Source organism: Chlamydotis macqueenii, chromosome 1 (genome assembly GCF_036417535.1).
Source record: "Chlamydotis macqueenii isolate bChlMac1 chromosome 1, bChlMac1.mat, whole genome shotgun sequence".
NCBI classification, from domain to species: domain Eukaryota; kingdom Metazoa; phylum Chordata; class Aves; order Otidiformes; family Otididae; genus Chlamydotis; species Chlamydotis macqueenii.
Window position 1 is genome coordinate 17421331 of NC_141556.1, and position 18847 is coordinate 17440177.

Sequence of the window (18847 nt, forward strand, 5' to 3'; positions counted from 1 at the left end):
AGTACAACCAAGAGCATAAGCAGAAATTTGCTTAATATTTTAAATTTCCTTTTGCCTTTAGTCAAAGCACATAACCCATAACCCCCTATGAACTACCCCAAATAATATTTTAAATGTCTATGATTTATCAGAAAATTAGGTATTCTGAGTATAAAAACATTTTTGCATGAAGCAAAATCCAGCAACACTGATTTCAGAGTAATGAAATTGTCCCTTCAATGACTCCTAGTCCAGATATTTGACAGTGAATAGCACAAGCTATTTCAAAGAATGTGCAACTAAATCTAGTGCAGAGAGACTACAGAGCCTATTTGTTACTCTCAAGTAAGTAGCTGGCTTATGAAAGAAGGGCATTCATAAGAATTCTTAAGACTTTAAATCCCACTAAGCTGTTAAACTTCAAGATCTCCTAAGAAGCAAATTCTAGATGTTATGTTTATGGACTGTTAAATAAATTTCCCTTATATGAACTTCAAAACTATTGCTTTTCAGAATTAAAGGCCTCTTGCTTTTATACTAAATGAATTTCCTCCACCTTCCCTCTTTTTTTTCTCTTACAGTCCCTCAACACTTTCTCAATCTTCTTCACTCCTGTCAAATTGAGGATTTTGTCTCACTTTCATTATTGACTTCAAAATTTCTCTGCTTTTAACTTATTTTTAAAAAAGCAGAACTGAAAATGAGTGATTTGTATTTATGTACAAGCAAGTGCTCTGTGTACATATATACACAAATATAAAACATTTAATTACATAAGATTATACTATTGCATTTATTATATAAGAATTACAAAATAATAATATACTTGTTTCTCTCACCTATATAGGTAGAGATATAAAGAGATATTAAACACAAAACACAAACACTAACAATGTTACTGCTGGGTTTTATCCTACATTTCATCTTCCTCATTATTTTGCAGAAGTACGATGGTGGTGGTGAGGAATGGTAAAGTATGCAAAAAAATTTCCTGCTCTCTTCACAGGGGTGACTACAGTTCATGTGCCACTAGTTCATTTTTTTTTCCCCATCCTATTTATTTTAGTCAACAGAGTTATTACCTATCCTCACGTCTATTGACATGTCATGGACTACACACACAGTGTTTATTACCTTTATGTGGTTTGATTTATATTCCTTTAGGGATTTTACCTTCCCAGAGGTTTTTAGCTTGATTCCAAAGAATCTTTACACCGAGGTCTTTTAGGAATCTCGCTGTATTCAAATGTTTTAGCTACTTACAAAACACATTTTGGCTTACAATAATTGCATTTACCATATTTAAGGTATGATGGGGAAATGCAACAGTCACAGAATGTCTTTATAAAGATCCAACAGCAGAGATGAACTCACTAAAAACACTTTACTTGTATACAGATAACAGATATCATACATATACACATTTAATACTGTATGAAGTATTTAATATTGGATAGTAATAGTTAATAGGCCTTCCTAATATTCAGTGAAAAGATCTGCTATGGGATTTCGATATGATTATCCACCTGTCCATTTATCCAAGGGAAAAATACAGAACAGAGATAGAACAATAAATTAAAAGAAGGGAACACATTCTTTATTCTTTCTTTCCCAGAATTGCTTTTAGTTTTTATTTTTCTACTGGCTATGCCACCTACCTATATGTCAGAATATGAAATAAAGATTGTTGCATTTATAAAGATTGTATTTAAGTAATAACTCATTTTATTGTTGCTCACAGATATGCTACAAAACAGACAAACTACATTTAGATCAAAATTTAAATGACAATGCTCTAACGAACACTTTAGGAAATAGTTCTAAATTAGAATGTACGCTAGGAGCACCAACAGAAATGATTGTTTGATGAGGCATTTTCTATATTGAGAAAGCTGTCCAACTGTACAGATTACAAACAGACTAAAAAGCATTTCCAAATCTGTATCACTGAAAGCATTTCTTTGGAGTATGTATTTTAGCACATACTGCACAGCCTATATTAACAACTCTAGACCTTGAAACTACTTCTATTAAGCTCTCCTAATTCTTCAGACGTGCTCTTCCTCTGATAGTTACATAACTGGAAGTTCTGTTTCTCTAGTAAATCTCTTCACAGATGTGGCAAAAAAAAGCTAAGAGTAAATGTTTTAGTTATACATGTGCATTTTTTTAATCTTAAGCCACAAGAGTTACATATTTGAAAAAACAGATTCCTACAAAAAAACAAACAAAAAACCCAAAACAAAACAAAAAAAACCCAAACACAAAGAATGGAATAAAACAAAAGCAAAGAACAGAGTGATCCCACCTTCTCTCTGTAAATGTCTGGGTTTGGTAAAAGTCAGAGAAGTTTCTGTTCTACGAATACCAGCTGCACCAATTGTGGCCCTCAGTAGTACTTGGCACTGCAGAAGCATCAAGAAACTCCACTGCCCTGATAAGCACACTCCAATCCTAAGGCAGTCAAATCTCACACTGCCTAATAGAGTAATTGCAGCGGGCCAGAAAGATGCAAAGCTGTCTCAAATACAAACATGTTATTCAGAACATCCCCTACAGCTTACAAAAACAAATCTGAATGCAGCGGCATTTGCGTTTGAATAGAGATCAAGAATTTCTATCAGTCCAAATATGACTATCACTATTTGAGTTTGTGTCATACAGTATACTGTTTACTTAGAAAGCAAATCAACTACTCAGTCCCACCCTCCCTGCTCTTCCCTAGAAAGAAGTTTCCACTGTGAAGAAATCAAATGGAGACCCTTCAATAAAAGCAGTGCAATCCCGTTCCTATAAATACAATACCCTCATCCGCCATTTAATCACCAAAACCCACCCCGTAAAAATAAGTAGGTCTACCCCATCCTCTTTTGAAGTCAATAAGGTGCACTTCTGTACTAATGCTAGTCCTTTCCCACAGCTACTTTTATAGCATTCACCCTACATCAAGTAGCATGAGCCATTTCTTCCACTGATTTAGCATAAAGCTGTTCACTCATAAAGGCTTTCACCTTTATGAGTTTCTCCTATTGCCACATTAACAAAAAGATTTGATGTTTATACCAGCACTACTAGACCAATATTAATGGAAAAAAAGTTGAACTATGGTCTCAGATCATACCAAAGAATTTCCCTTGGCTCAGTACAATGTACTCAACGAAATAGCACACAACAAGTCCTAGACAAAATTCCAAGCAAAATACCATGACTTTTTCAACATACACATCCAGATTCAAGAAACTGAATTTCAAGTTCAGAAATACTGAAGTACGTATCAATTTTCCTAGGCTTAATCTAAAAGATCTTCCTGCATTTACATTTGCATGTCTTACTTTAAAGTCTAGCACACACGACACACTAAAGACAATGGGTTGTCCATCCAGAGCAACTGGATGAAGGAGCATGACAAAAAAATAAAAATCATACAAAACACACAATGGACAGCTGACAGTCTTCCCAGCACACTGGCTGTGCCAGTCATCACTCATTCCAGGTCACAGTGCTCTTAAGAGTCTTAAGAGACACTTTTCTTGAAGTGCAAACTGACAAATCAGCAAAATACTGCTTTAGATGTATAATACTTCTCCCCACATTAAGCAAGTGGGAGGAATAAAACAAAACCAAAAACCCCACTACAAAACAAGTAAGTACACTAACAGTGAGCTTGCTTGGTGAAAAAATATAGTTAGCAGTTGCGAAGTCTGCTTTTCCGTGTTAAGAAAGCCTTTTTGGCCCATCACCACTGTCTGCCACTCCCACAGAACACTTCCTGAGTTTACAAGCAAAGTCAGTCAGAACCCAAGTTAAGATTTGTTCATTCATCACTGCCAGCTATGCATCCTACAGGCCAAATTCCTCCCTCTGAAATGTGTTAGCTCAAAGCTACACAGACACATGAAAAAGCATAAAAATGTCACTCATCACAGTACTTGGTTTATTTTTAAAATTCAGCTCAGGCCCATGGATACAGTGGCATTCAGAATTAATTCAAATTACTAATATATACTTGTGACTTAAAAATATCAAACAACAGTCTGAAGCAGTTGAGCTGCAGATTTAAAGAAAATGTATTTTTTCAGTCACTTTGAAAACTAATTTACTGTTACAGACCACATGAACGGTAAGTTTGTCCTAAGTTTAAGCTTTGCCTCCACCTAAAAGCAAGAAAAGAAGGTTTTCTATCAGAAGGTACATTGCATTATATTGATCAGGCACTACAGAAAGCTATGTCTAAGATGAGGATAAGAGAAGATGGTGGATAGGCTTATACAGCAGAATTACACAGAATTCGCATGCTTGATGGGTGGGGAGAGGAGGAGGGTGAAGAAAGAAAAAAAGGCATCACGACTAAATTATTTAATTCAAAACTGTGGAAGAGTCACTGAAACATCTGAAGGCCGTGATCTCGCAATATACAGCCATATCTAGGGAAATTGGCTTTTCTTTTAACAAGTAAATCTTCAAGTACTTTGTAACTTAATAGACAATAGATGAGTTCCTAATGTGATTAGACGCACAGTTGCTACTTCACATCACATATCTGAATTTGAATCAAATCACAGCAATTTGAACTTGGATCAATTTGCATATTTAAATCATACTATGGAATGTTTTCCTGGTTTTTTTTTTTTTTTTTTAAATTCCAAAATTTAAACTCAACTATGAATATTTCAATGGTAAATAAAATGCAATTCTTCACCTCAACGGGGGGGCAGGGGGGGGGGAGGGAATCTACCAAAAAAGCATATGCTGAAAAAAAAGAATCTGTTGTTTAATGTCATCTACATCTTCCAGAAGAAGATACATTCCAAAGAAACAATGCCTTTAGAGCTATTATTCCCCACATCCTACCAATTTGATGTAGTTAGTGGAACCGCCCAGAGAAAAACATGGTTCAGACTTCTACATGTGCTCATTGCCAACTGATGAACGACTGCTGAAAAAAAACCTTGGCTAAGGATGTGCCAAAACAGTAAAGGTGCCGGACAGACCTTGTTTCCAAGTAGGCCCACCTCTCGTCTCAGCACTGCGTTTATCAGAATGGCACCAATCTTTTGAATACTAGTCCTGAGCATTCTTCAAGTGGTTGTTTTGGGGGTAAAGCTGGAAAAGACATGCCAAGGGAGAGCTCTGAAGAGAGAAATAGAAGGGTTAAAAGAAAGTGCACACAGTAAGTGACGGCATACAGTTTGGTGTCTAGTTTTATCATCCCCCTTCATGCTTGTACCTTACAATTAAAAAAAAAGAAAAGTGACAAGAGAATCTCATTCTGTGTTTGTCATGCCTTAGTCCCAGGCACAATACAATCTTAGCCAATACTTCTAAAACAGCTGTAAGTACATATGTACAATATATAATCTTCTATGAAATTTGGTATACAAAGTTTTATGATGTGTTACTTGAGAAAAACCTGACTGGGCCATCAACATGCAGAAATAATAAAACAATTGATCTCACCAGCTTTGCACAGGCTATTTATGATTAACAACTAAATTTCATGGACAAGTGTTACAAGGTTGAAAAAATAATGTTCTTCAGAACATCTGAATATGAAGGTATGCCTAGGAAAAAAAAGGTGCAGAACTAAAAGTTAGAGAGAAAGACATTAAAAATTTCAGATAAAACTTTTTCCCCTCTAAGTGTAACCAAGCAAAGAACAGGAAATGGGAAGCTCATTACACTGAAGACAGAACTTGAAAGTATGATGCTGTCAAACAAGGTCTGACAGTAGGAAGGAAAGTAAACAGGATTTAAGGTTTTAAAAACATACCAGGACTTGAACAAACACTTTAGTTTTGATATTGTTGGTATCTTCTCAACAACAGCACTAAAAGTAATTCTCCTGAATTAATACTTGTTTCTTCACAAAATGCATTTTGACAGAATAGGTTTTAAAAATACATATATATTTTAATATCATTGTACAAAGATCAGAAAACACAAAAACCTTCCTATATTCTGTAAAACTGTATTTTCCTGGGCAATAGGACAAAGTCTCTGTTGTTTCCTATCTGTTACTGAATTTGGATGCAATAGGAAGAGGTAGGTACTTCAACACTTCTACAATACACCTAACTATAGCTCTAGTTCCTTACCTGTCAAAGTCTGAAAACTTTGACAAAATACACACAAAACCACTTTTACTTACATAGCTAAATCCGACACAGTAAAAAATGCTCAGAAAATAAGCAGCCCTCACTGAGGTTTTTCAGTTTAAAGACAACTGTTTCACTGTAATAGCTACCTATTAAACAAAAAATACAGCACTTTTATACTGCATAATTAAGTCTGTATTTAGGCATAATGCGCAGTAGTCACGTAGTCAAAGGCTAAATGGTACAAGGATACCAATCGTGGTCAAGCCACTCTTCTGAAATTATATGCCTCTGACCAACCAACTTCCATATTATTAAGTTTATTTATATGTTGTCATGTATGCTGCTCATATTTCCAAAATAATTGTAGCGAATACGATGAGCCATCCTAGGTCTTAAAAGAGCTTTAAGACAACAGGGCAGCAATAATATAAAACTATGATGGTATTAAAGAACAAGTGTAAGAAACACCCAAATTAACCGAAGAGTTACGTCATCTATTGTACTGCTGTCTTCATAAATTATACCTGTGCCTCCAGAATGCTTAGGCATTTCTTTCTCTCCTTCCACTCTCCCTTTTCTCTTCTGATTTGTCATACTTTCCGAAATCTTGTAAATAGCTATGTTACAGGACAGCAGCCACACTTGCCTCCTAAAGAATCTCCAACTGGGTACAGCTTCAGAAACTGCCTCAAAAAGAGTCTAGCTGACTGCGTCCCACTCTCCTCCCACCATTCCCATCATTCTGACACCCGCTTTCGAACAGGCTTCAGGACAGGTCCATACTCAGTTTGACCTACCAAGAGCAAGCTGAGAAAACTTATAACTTCAAAAGCTGTAAAAACTTAAAACAGTAAGCACTTGTAAACTTTAGAGTGCTAATAAGAGAGCTAGTCTGATCTTGTGGCACTCTTCCACAGTCTAAAGGAAGTCATCACACAGCAGAATGGAGCTCCCATTGACCTTGCTCTAGCGACAGATCAATCAACTAGAAACTCCGCAAAGACTTTTTTAGCAGAATTTTACACAATTCAACAAAATTTTCTCCAAAGCAGGGGTTACTTCACCTAGTGTGAGCAATTGTCCCAAAAGGCTTTGAAAATTTATATTCTAAATTTAAAGACCCAGATACCTTTCTCTAGACTCGTCCTATTTCATTTTGAAAAGTATATACCTTCTTTTTCAGACCAATATATTAAGCTCAGCAGAATTAAAGACCTAATTTGTCTTCAAAGTCTTAAGTTCATTCAGCTGCACATCTCAAGTAAGTTCAGGAATTTTCAAACACTTTTTTCAGCAGTACTGACAATAAAAACTAGATTATGTCAAATTGTATTCACACAATAGCAGAGGAAGGATAACAAACTGTTTTCATGTCATCAGGAACAAGAAGAGATGTAATTAAAACATGACCGATTCTCAGTTATGCTAATTCCAACATCAAACTCTTACAATTCTTTTTGAGTCCTCCTTCTCCCTTTCCCATCATCTTTTTTTCAAAAAGCTTCAGGCCAATAAGATCTTACAATAAAATCAGGAAAATACTTAAGAAAGGTACACAGTAAGGAGGGAAGAACTATTTAACTATTTAAGTTTGGGAACTTGCCTGGAACTGGAGACATCTATATTCAAATCTTTCTCAGATAAACTCCTAGTCAACCTCTCTATTATTAGTTTCTCTCTGTCTCAGTTCTTCCAGCCTCTAAAATGATGACAGCAGTTCTCCACTCTACAGCAGCTGCTGTGAAAAGGACATTACACATTTTCAGGTGTTCACAGACCATGCTAATAGGACTATATTAATAACGGGAATAACTACTATATAAAAACTCCAAGGTCAAAGAATCTGATGAAATACCACCTAAAGTGTACCAGAAAGCCTGAGGTACTGTATGTACAGACATTTCAGTAAGTTATCCTGAAATTTTGTCAGGTATTTTCAGCAGTAACCTCTCCCACTTGCAGTTTTGTAAGTTGACACTACTCTAATTACACAAAAGGGGAACTCTTAACAGCTTTGTTACCCGATTACAAACTATTAGCCTGTTTTAAATATCTGCAAAACAGTAACTCGTAAGAGTGAAACTTTCTTTGGAAATTTCCACAGAGCCCTTCAGAAAGAAAAAAAAAAAAAAAAACTCATTTGAAAAAAAAAGAAAAAAAAAAGGCCTGAAACACTGCCTCAGTACGCAAGTGGCTTTTAACCACAACTAAGCCATGCAACGAAAAGAAAAAAAAAAAAAGTAGCTTTTAGAGTTCTGTAAGTCTACCATGTCCTGCTACAATTAATTTAAACGCACCATTACAAACTACACGCCGCTACCTACTCACAGGGCCAACAAGGGGGTTTGGCTACACAAATCTGTGCTCTCCTCATCCAGACGCAGGGGCAGGCTCCCCGCCTTTGTTACCAGGGCACGCTCTCACCGCAGGCGCTGAAATTCCGCTCTCCCTCGGCCGCGGGACCTGCTGCCCTCGCAGCCGCTTTTTGGTGAGCGGCTTTGTTAGACCCGCGCAGGCCCCGTTAACCGGCCCAGGGGCTCGGCAGGGCCGGCGACAGCCCTGCCACCGCCCCGTCCCCGGCTTCACCTCCCCCGCTCCCGCATCCGATCGGACCTCCCGCCGCCTTCCACCGCCGGACTCTGAACCCGGCGGCGACTCCAGCTGCGGGCACCGGCGGAGGCCAGCTGCCGCCCGTCCTCTGCAGGGCGAAAGGCGCCCCAGCGCAGGGAGCGCCCCGCCGCCGGCAGAATACCCTGCAGGCTCAACCGGCCCCGGGCCGAGGGCCGCCCGCCCCCGCCGCCAGACCGGCTGCCCCGGCGGCGGCAAGGCCTGGCAGCCCGCACCCCTGGCCCAGGGACGCTGCGGCCGCCCTTCCCCCGCCGCTGCGGAGAGGCGGCTCGCCGCGAGGCCGCGGCAGGTGCGCTAACGGCCGCTCCACTCACCGGCGCCGCGGCGGCGCGGGGGGCGGGGGTCGCGCCAGGCCAGCTGCCCCTTCTCCTCGTCTAAGGTGACCTCCCAGGAGCGCCGCCCCAGCCCCAGCGAGGAAACCAGCCGGGGCCGCCGCCCGCCCGGCAGCTGCTCCATGGCCCCGCCGAGAGCCCGGGCCGGCCACAGCTCGGCTACCGCATGGCGCTGCTGAGCGGGCGGCCGCGGCGGGGCGAGCCCGGCAGCTAACGGCGGCCCTCGCCCCGCCGCCAGCCGGCCTGGTCCCCTGGGCGGGGCGGGCTGCGGCGTCAGCGCCTACGCCAGCGCCGCCGGGGCGGGGCCTGCGGCTGCCCGGCTCGGCGGGGCGGGGTGCGTCCGGGACCGGGGCCGGGGCCGGGGCTCGTCGGGGCGCGGAGAAGGGGGAGGCCCCGCAGCCTCGCTTTGTCTCCTCGCTGCGCTGGCCAGAGCCCTGTCCGGTGCCTGCGGCGGCGCAGGCTCGCCCGGCCCGAGCCCCTCGAAGCGGTTGGCGCCGGGAAACAGCGGCCCCGCAGCGTTTGCCCCGTAACACGCGTGGGTTGTTCTCGTGCTTTTTGCGGGAGGATCAAGCACCCAGCATAGTGACGACGAACTCTTCCCTTACCAAGACAGTGAAAATGTAATGAGTAGATCTACCACGGTAGTGCCATAAACCTCTGGATCTCACCTTGCCTTCCTATCCATAAAACAAGAGTTGAGATTGCCTTAAAGATAGACTCATGGACTAGTTTGGGTTGGAAGGGACCCTCAAAGGTGACCTAGTCCAACCCCTCTGCAAGGAGCAGGGACATCCCCAACCAGATCAGGTTGCTCAGAGCCGCGTCCAGCCTGCCCTTGAATGTTTCCAGGGATGGGGCATCCACCACCTCTCTGGGCAACCTGTGCCGGTGTTTCACCACCCTCAGTGTAAAAAATCTTTTTCCTTATGTCCAGTCTGAATCTACCTACCTCTATTTTAAAATCATTACCCCTCATCCTATCACAACAGGCCCTGCTGAAGATTTTCTCCCCCAAAATACAGGCCAGAGTGAGTGGCAGTTGCCACACCTCTGACCTTACTCCAAACTGCCTGGTTCTGAAAGTTTCCTGTAGAGGTTAGAGAAAAATGTCACTGCTCTGTCTTTACGTGGGGGCAGCCTGGGGCCGGTTCACGAAGATGATACAGACAGTTTAGCTGGCTTTGCTCAGAACCAGTTTGGGGCCAAAAACCTTCTGCACTTGAGCTCTGCTCTGAACTTCGTCATGTACTCCCATTTCATTTTCTGAAAACAAGTGAGCTAGGCACTGTCATCCGAGTTATGTGTTCAAGACAGTCTTCCTGCACGAGGAACACTTGTCTTCTATCTTACTGTAACATCCTTTCCTCTGGCCTTGGAAAACCATGATGTTGCCACCTTCATTGTTGAAAATACTTAGATATGCCACATTTTCAGAATTTCAGGGAACATTTTGTTTCTGTCAGTTGTATTGCCCTTTACATTGTGGAATCCTTCTCCTCACCAACACCTGTAAAGTTCTTTATATTGAGGCTTAAAATAAAGTTAGTTGTGAAAGTCTGTTGTGAACATTGGTCACAACCAATGTTGGGCCCACAATGTGGGCCAAACCCACTGCTGAGCAGTCATTAGTGTCTCACTGGTTTTTTGCATTTTGCCAGCTACATTATCTGTTACTATCCCTCTTACCCTTGGATGGTAAGATCTCTTGGCCAGGAACGTCCTTTTTGGTTTGTGTTGTACCAAATCTAGCATATTTCATTTCCGTTATTTGTAACCACTCCTGTGAACCAGAAGAGTTGTGTGGAAACCACAGCCTAATGCTCGTGTTCACAATGCAGCAGAGACTTTTTTGGTGTTGAACCCCTCAGACACATTCCAGGAGCTAACAGATCACTAATATAAAGCTGCATTCTTAAAATATTATTTATGATTTCTCCATTAGGCAAATTAAATCTAATCTTTTATCATCTACAGTCATCTCAATCAATATTGTTACGCTGTGATCCGTGCTAGCTGAAGAAGTAGGAAGTTCATTCTTTTACCACTCTTGCCTATGACTGTTTCCTTTTATTCTTATTAATTTGACAGCTGGTTTTGGCTCAGCTAAGGCTAAAGCCTTCAACTGTAAAACACAGAATTGATAAAATATTCTCTGGTCTATTAGAAGCCTACAAAGGTGTACTAGCACCACTAGTCCCACTAGCGTGGGACTCATCCACATTTCCTATTTTTTTAGACAAGGAGAAGCCACCCATTATTTCTTCCTTGCAAACAGTTTTAGTATAACATTTTTTTTCGGTTTGTGATTTGGGCTCGTCTGTGCTACTGCAGGAATGTCATGCAGGAATTTTAACCAGAGCTGCGTTTGTTCTGCTCTGGCACTCTCTGGTAGTCCCTTGAACACCGACAAGTGTTTCTGTCCCTAGAAAGTAAAGGTCAAATTTGAGCCAACAAAATGATTTTGTTAACCAGTTTTAGCACTTTATTATTTTCTTCCCTGACTCTAACAGAGAAAGAATTTCTATGGGATGAGTGACTTGGTAGGCTAAAGCGCACACTTGTCAATTATTGCTTTACTGGTTATTACACAAGCCTTTAATTACCACTCAGGAGATAGAACTGCAGGTGCAGCGATGCCAGTAAACTGCAGGATTTATAGCCTAAGATCTTGGTGCTAAATGCAGCTGATCACAGGGCTCCACCCTGCGAAATGGCACGGTTGTAAAAGCACCTCACTTTGTTCACAGGTCCACAGAGCCCACAGGAAGGGTTGCAATTGAAGTTAACTTAGGAACAATAATATATTGCATAACAAGCACAATTCACAACATCAAACAGGAAGAATGTAGGAAGGTAACACAACTTAGGAGGTTTATCTCTGGGATCCAATTATTACTATCTAGCAGACAATATAACTTCTAAAGACAACATTTTCTCCCTAGTGTCTGACTTTATAGTAGGTCAATCATCTCAGCTGACACCAAGCTGAGCAGTGGAGTTGATTCTTTTGAGGGAAAGGATGGCACTCAGAGGGACCTTGACAAGATTGAGAGGTGGACCCATGCAAACCTCATCAAGTTCAACAAGACCAAGTGCAAAGTTCTGCACATGGGTTGGGCAATCAATCACCAGTATCAGTACAGGCTGGGGGATGAAGGGATTGAGAGCAGCTGTATGGAGGACTTGGTGATACTGGTAGGTGAAAAATTGGACATGAGTTGATAACGTGTGCTTGCAGCCCAGAAAGCCAGCTGCATCCTGGGCTGCATCAAAAGAAGCGTTGTCAGCAGGTCAAGGGAGGTGATTATGCCCCTCTACTCTGCTTTCATGAGACCCCACCTGGAGTACTACGTCCAGCTATGGAGCCCCCAACATAAGAGGGACGTGGACCTGTTGGAGAGGGTCCAGAGAAGGGCTATGAAGATGATCAGAGGGCTTAGGCACCTCTCCTATGACGACAGGCTGAGACAGTTGGGGCTGTTCAGCCTGGAGAAGAGAAGGCTCCAGGGAGACCTTATTGTGGCCCTTCAGCACTTAAAGGGGGACAAGAAGGATGAGGACCGACTTTTTAGCAGGGCCTGTTGTGATAGGACGACAGGTAATGGTTTTAAACTAAAAAAAAGGTAGATATAGGTCAGATATAGGAAATAAATATTTTTACAATGAGGCTGGTGAGACACAGGAACAAGTTGCTCAGAGAAGTTATGGATGCTCCATCCCTGGAAACATTCAAGGTCAGGTCGGACGTGGCTTTAAGCAACACAGTATAGTGGAAGATGTTCCTGCTCATGGCAGGGATGTTGGAACTAGATGATTGTTAAACTTCTCTTCCAAACCAAACCTTTATATGATTCTATAAAAAGTACTTACTCCTGGCAATCTTATGTTGTATTGAACAGGATCATTACATGATAATGTAGGCAATAAATTAAGGAATACTTCTAAGCAGGTTCATCTTTTTGATCAACAGGAGCAGATAGGTATTCTTCAGCATGACCTGCATTACCAGAATATTGATTTAAATCATTACGAACTTGAGCTAAATCACAAAATAATAGCCTATCTCTCTTTCAAATCTTTTGGAGGTGTACTTCTTTATTAGGACCCTGTAACTAACTTTTTTTCCACAGTGAAAATCAAACATGTCCTTGTAGTAACCTGGTAGAAGTAGAAAGTACTGTGTATCCTACCTAATCTGTGAGAGTGGAAGGTCCAAAGGGAAAAAATATAAAATATTTAAACGAAAGTGAAAGCTGGATAACACCCACATAAGTGCACCAGAAATCAAAGAAGAATTGTGTTCCACCATATTTTTGCCACTCTACTTAGTTCTGTGTTGGAAGTACAAGGGAATCACAGATTTTTACCAATAAATCTGGAAAATACAGCTTGTCACAGGCACGCAATGGAGCTTTTTGGCTGGTATGCCCTGTGCTCCCAGGGAGACGGCTTCAGGCTCAAGGACTTCTCCATGTCCCAAGGAACATGTGCAGTGGTGCTCAGGCCCACTGAAGGGAGAGAAGAAGGTTCAAGATCAGTTCCTAATATGTCCCTTGAACACATGTTTCGTGATGTTGTCCAAATGGCAGCCAGAATGGAAAGGGAAACTTTAATCTCATTGCTCAGGAACTTAAAACTATAATCAAAATCAATAAAAAGTTTTTGCTTTGCATATTTTTTGCTCCCTGTTGATAACTACAGAATATTTCTTTTCTTCCACAGAGAAAATGCCCCAAGAAAGCTTTTAGACAGCTGCTTGGGAATTATCAAGAATTTTTATCTCAGTACATCACAGGCAAATTGAAGTAGTTACGCATGAATTATATTCTGTTCTCAAGTACACACAAGCAAGTCCCATTAGAACAGCGTAAATACGCCCAAATGCCAAATTTGGCAATGGAAAGACTTTTGGAAAATGGAAACTAACTGTTATTAGAACAGAGGAAAATAATTCATTTTAAATATCAAGATACTGACTAATATTCTAGTTCCTTTTCTATTTATCAGCAAACAAAGACTAAAACATGAGTGGAATATTCTTGCTGCTGATGGAAAGAATGACATCACCATCTCTAGAAAAATACCTGAGCTACTTTAAAGTACTTCTATGCTTTTACCATAAGAGTTTAAATTACAGTTATTATTGGAAATGATCTGGGGAAAAAAAACCCTGCCGTTTTAAAGGCTTGTCACAAAGAATGATTGCAGCCCTTTGTTCACATGAGCCCAAAGGTAATTGAGAGAAAGTTGTTGTTATACTGGAGGGGGTGGGAATGGATCCAGAAGATACTTTGTTTTCTTGTGAAGGGAAATGTTGCATACTGCTCCTGAGCCATGGAAGTTTGCAGAATCCTTCTTTTCTTCCAGAGCTCCAAGTTACCTCCATACTCAAGCATAAACTACCTATTACTGTGAAAAATACTAAACACGATTTCTTTCAGGCTGTTATAGCTGTGACTCCCACCTACCTGATCACCAGTTACCAGTAAGTCCTCCTGCTCCCTTCTTGACATTTGGAATGTTCTTCAACACTGTAATCAATTTTTGTCTTTGGGAATCTATCACCTATCAAATGCACCCTGAAACACAAACATTCACATCAGTCTTCTTGGAAGACATCTACTTTTGACTTGATATTCACAAGCTCATGCTTTTTCCAGTACCTCTAAAGACTACAGTTGCAGTTAAGGATGATCTTGAGGTCCATCTTCCTACAAAAGCAAGAGATGTTCTAAGAAATAGCCACCTCTTACAAATAGCCGAGTTACCATATGAGGAAGAAGGATGCTCAGAAAGGCAAAAACATTTGGGTAATCTAAAAAAAAAAAAAAGGTGCATTAAACCCTCTCTTTCTTGTGAATACTCTAATTTTGAACTCAAGTAGTACGAGATCACAGACTTGACTTTCCTGAAAGTCCATGTTGAAAAATTCATGATTTATACTCAAGATTTATAGTTTCATATTTTCATTCAAACTATCCTACCCTTTCAGGTTCAGCAAAAAAAAACAATCCTACATAATACCTTTAACAGAACAAAATTAATTCAGGAAAGATAAGAGTATATGAAATTAAAAAATTCGGTTTTCTTAATCTTATTAGTTTTTGGGCACAGTGTCATCAGTCTTCCTATTGATGCATTATATAATTGTAAAGTTCATAGATGCATAAATTCATATTTTTATAACATCTACCTTTGCAAAGACAAAGATCCTGGCTGTAGGTTCTTTTGAAGTTGTGTTTGTGGATTTAAGGTAGAAGAAGGAAGGGGTTTTTTTGTCTTTACATACCAATGAATTATCTCCTTGAAACTGGTTTAATTAATTCATGTGATTTAATTAACAATGTTGCTTTCTATGGTTACTACTATATTCTAAAAGTACAATATAAACCTAAAGTAAATGCTTAGGAATGCAGATTAAATTCTCTTTTAAAGACCAAGATTCTGAATGATCTGATCAAAGATGGATTGAAGCAGTTTGTCTGAATGGAGTAATTTTCACTTTGATTGTTTTTCAGCTGACTACTGTAGTAGAGATGGTGACAGCTGGCATGAAGTTGTCTGAATCAGTGATACCAGAACGCAAATACATGCCAATACTTTGCATAAAATCTGCAAGGCAGAGCTATTTCTGCACTGTGCCTTTTGACATCTCAGCGCGCATGTTGACTTGAATTGGCGTCCTCTCTTTTTGATTTTCTGGTATCAAAATAAAATGGAAAGCTGAGAACAGAATATAAAATAGACACAGCTACCCAAAAAAAAAGAGAGCAATGGTGAACAAAGAGGATCTTTTCATAACTGAAGTTAAATATTTGATTCTAGCAAACAAGTATATTTAAGGAACTTTACTGTACCTGACTTCACAGTTGTTCAAAGGGATGCCAGTCACCCTGGGAATAGTTTTGAATATACTGAAAAGACTGAGGAGTAACCTGATAAATATTTGTAATCTGTTTGTTTTGCCAGGTGGCAATGGCTGACTAATTTGGAGCACACCATTTTACTGGATACATATTTAGAGCTGACTAGTCTATATGTCATTCTATATACAATTTGCAGAAATTGTAGATTTTGATGGAAATGATACATTTTCAAAAGATTGCACAGGGTTTTAGTCAACCGGCTCATTTAGTCAGAACTATGAATCAAACTTCATTGCAATGCATTGAAAAATCAACCACCTCCAAACTATCTCCAGGTGGTTTGATATGAATAGTTTTGTAAAAATCATTACTCTGAAAGATGTAATTCTAAATCACTGTGGCTAAGAAATGGCAGTTAGGAGTAATTAATGTTTTGAAAAAGAACCTGTGTGCAAAGGAACCATTCAAACATTTTTTTTTTTTTTTTATGGTTGTATCTATAAGAGCAAGTCAACAGGAAAAGAGATGACATTGTTAATGGCAGATTCTTTGCCTTGATTAGAAAAGGAAATGCAATAATGAGACTTGAGCTGACAACACTTTCATATTAGATTTAGCTCTGAGAAACTTCCTCCTCTGTCACAATAAAATAAACCTATGAAGTGCCAAGACAGCAACTATAACAGAAACCAGAGAAGTATTGAGTTGAAATAAATATTCAGTCTAAAATGGACTTGTACAACAATCATTCCTTTTGCTTTTTTTAGCAAATTTTGAGATTGTGACTAGAATTCTTAGGACAGAAGCTAATGTAATGCTATGTGTGTCTTTCACAGCCAGCAACAACTGGCTACTGAGAAAACACAGGACTTACTCACTGTACCATATGGTTGATAATCTCAACATCACAAGTTATTCTGGTTTTGTAAGGATGCATTTTGAAGCACTGTGGGGTAGAACATGAAGTGAGGAGAGAGAAATAGAGAAGTGTGCTATGGATTGTTTCAGTAAAAAACAGAAATGCAACTATAGGCTTAATAGAAGCCAACAGCACCCAACTACAATCAGGATAAGAGCAAGAGGAGATAAAAGCCTACATGTTCCCTTTTTTACCAGCATAAAATCTCATACTCACCATATACTGCTTCAGAAGACAAGCAATGTTGTGTGTGGTTGATTAGAGAAACATGTATAGCAGGGTCGACAGCAACACAGCTTGAAGTTGGGTTAAAACACACAAGCGGTTCCTACGTAATGGAATCAATGACAACATGGCTCTCTGAAATCTATGAGATAAAAAGTAACATAAGTAACAAAATAAAACTGAAGAAAGACATCAATTCCTTTCACTCTCTGAAGACACTATGACTGCAAAGCATATGGGTATGGGTATGGTGCAGGTATGCACATACAGCCAGGTGAAAAAATGTTTACCTGAATCTCCAGATTCACTGGGTAATCATAGAATCATAGAATCTTTAAGGTTGGAAAAGACCTCTAAGATCATCAAGTCCAACCATCAGCCTAACACAACCATGTCCACTAAACCATGTCCTGAAGATCCACGTCTACACATTCTTTGAATACCTCCGGGGATGGTGACTCCACCATTTCCTTGGGCAGCCTGTTCCAGTGCCTGACCACTCTTTCAGTAAAGAAGTGTTTCCTAATATTCAACCTAAACCTCCCCTGATGCAACTTGAGGCTGTTTCCTCTCGTCCTATCAGTAGTCACTTGGGAGAAGAGACCAACACCCACCTCCCTACAACCTCCTTTCAGGTAGCTGTAGAGAGCAATGAAGTCTCCCTTCAGCCTCCTCTTCTCCAGACTAAACAATCCCACTTCCCTCAGCTGCTCTTCATAAGACTGTGCTCCAGACCCTTCACCAGCTTCATTGTCCTTCTCTGGACACGCTCCAGCAATTCAGTGTCCTTCTTGTGATGAGGGGCCCAAAACTGCACACAGTATTTGAAGTGTGGCCTCACCAGTGCCAGGTACAGGGGCACAATCACTCCCCTACTCCTGCTGGCCACACTGCTCCTAATACAAGCCAGAATGCTGTTGGCTTTCTTGGCCACCTGGGCACACTGCTGGCTCATGTTCATCTGGCTGTCAACCAGCACCCCCCGTTCCCTTTCCGATGGGCAGCTTTCCAGCCACTCTTCCCCAAGCCTGTAGCATTGCATGGGGTTGTTGTGACCCAAGTGCAGGACCCAGCATCTGGCCTTGTTGAACCTCATACAATTGGTCTCAGCCCATCGATCCAGCCTGTCCAGATCCCTCTGCAGAGCCTTCCTACCCTCAAGTGGGTCAACACTTCTGCCCAGTTTGGTGTCATCTGCAAACTTACTAAGGGAGTATTCAATCCCCTCATCCAGATCATTGATGAAAATATTAAATAAGATTGGCCCCAAAACTGAGCCCTCGGGAACACCGCTTGTGACCGGCTGCCAACTGGATTTAACTCCGTTCACCACAACTCTCTGGGCTCATCCCTCCAGCCAGTTTTTAACCCATGGCAGAGTACATCTGTCCAAGCTATGAGCTGCCAGCTTCTCTAGGAGAATGCTGTGGGAGACAGTATCAAAGGCTTTGTGGAAGTCCAGGTAGATAACATCCACTAGGTGGGTCACTTGGTCATAGAAGGAAATAAGGTTGGTCAAGCAGGACCTGCCCTTCATGAACTGGCCCCTGGCTGGGCCTGATCCCCTGGTTGTCCTGCATGTAATCTTCCCTGATTCCCCAGTAATGCAATACATACAGCTTATGTGTCCGCTTCTACAAATGGTCTTCTACAGTGCCTTATATAAATAGTATGGAATCTCTGATTCCTTTCATATCTATTTTTATTGAAAGACTAGTGAAATGGAAGTTCTGTGAAATGTTGTTTATCATTATCATAGTCTCAGAGGCAAAGATGCTGTTGCCATAAGGAGGTAGGTGC

The 18847-nt window shown here is 40.8% G+C and overlaps 1 protein-coding gene across 1 annotated transcript in view; it reads right to left on the reverse strand.

Annotated features, from left to right (window-relative positions):
* Positions 1-9233, reverse strand: part of CERK (ceramide kinase) — a 45034-nt gene extending 35801 nt beyond the window's left edge. The window contains exon 1 of the mRNA XM_086746900.1: positions 9020-9233. Within this exon, the coding sequence (XP_086603026.1) occupies positions 9020-9161 (142 nt within the window). The 5' untranslated portion in view covers positions 9162-9233. The remainder of the gene's footprint in view (positions 1-9019) is intronic.
* Between the last annotated feature and the right edge of the window lie 9614 nt (positions 9234-18847).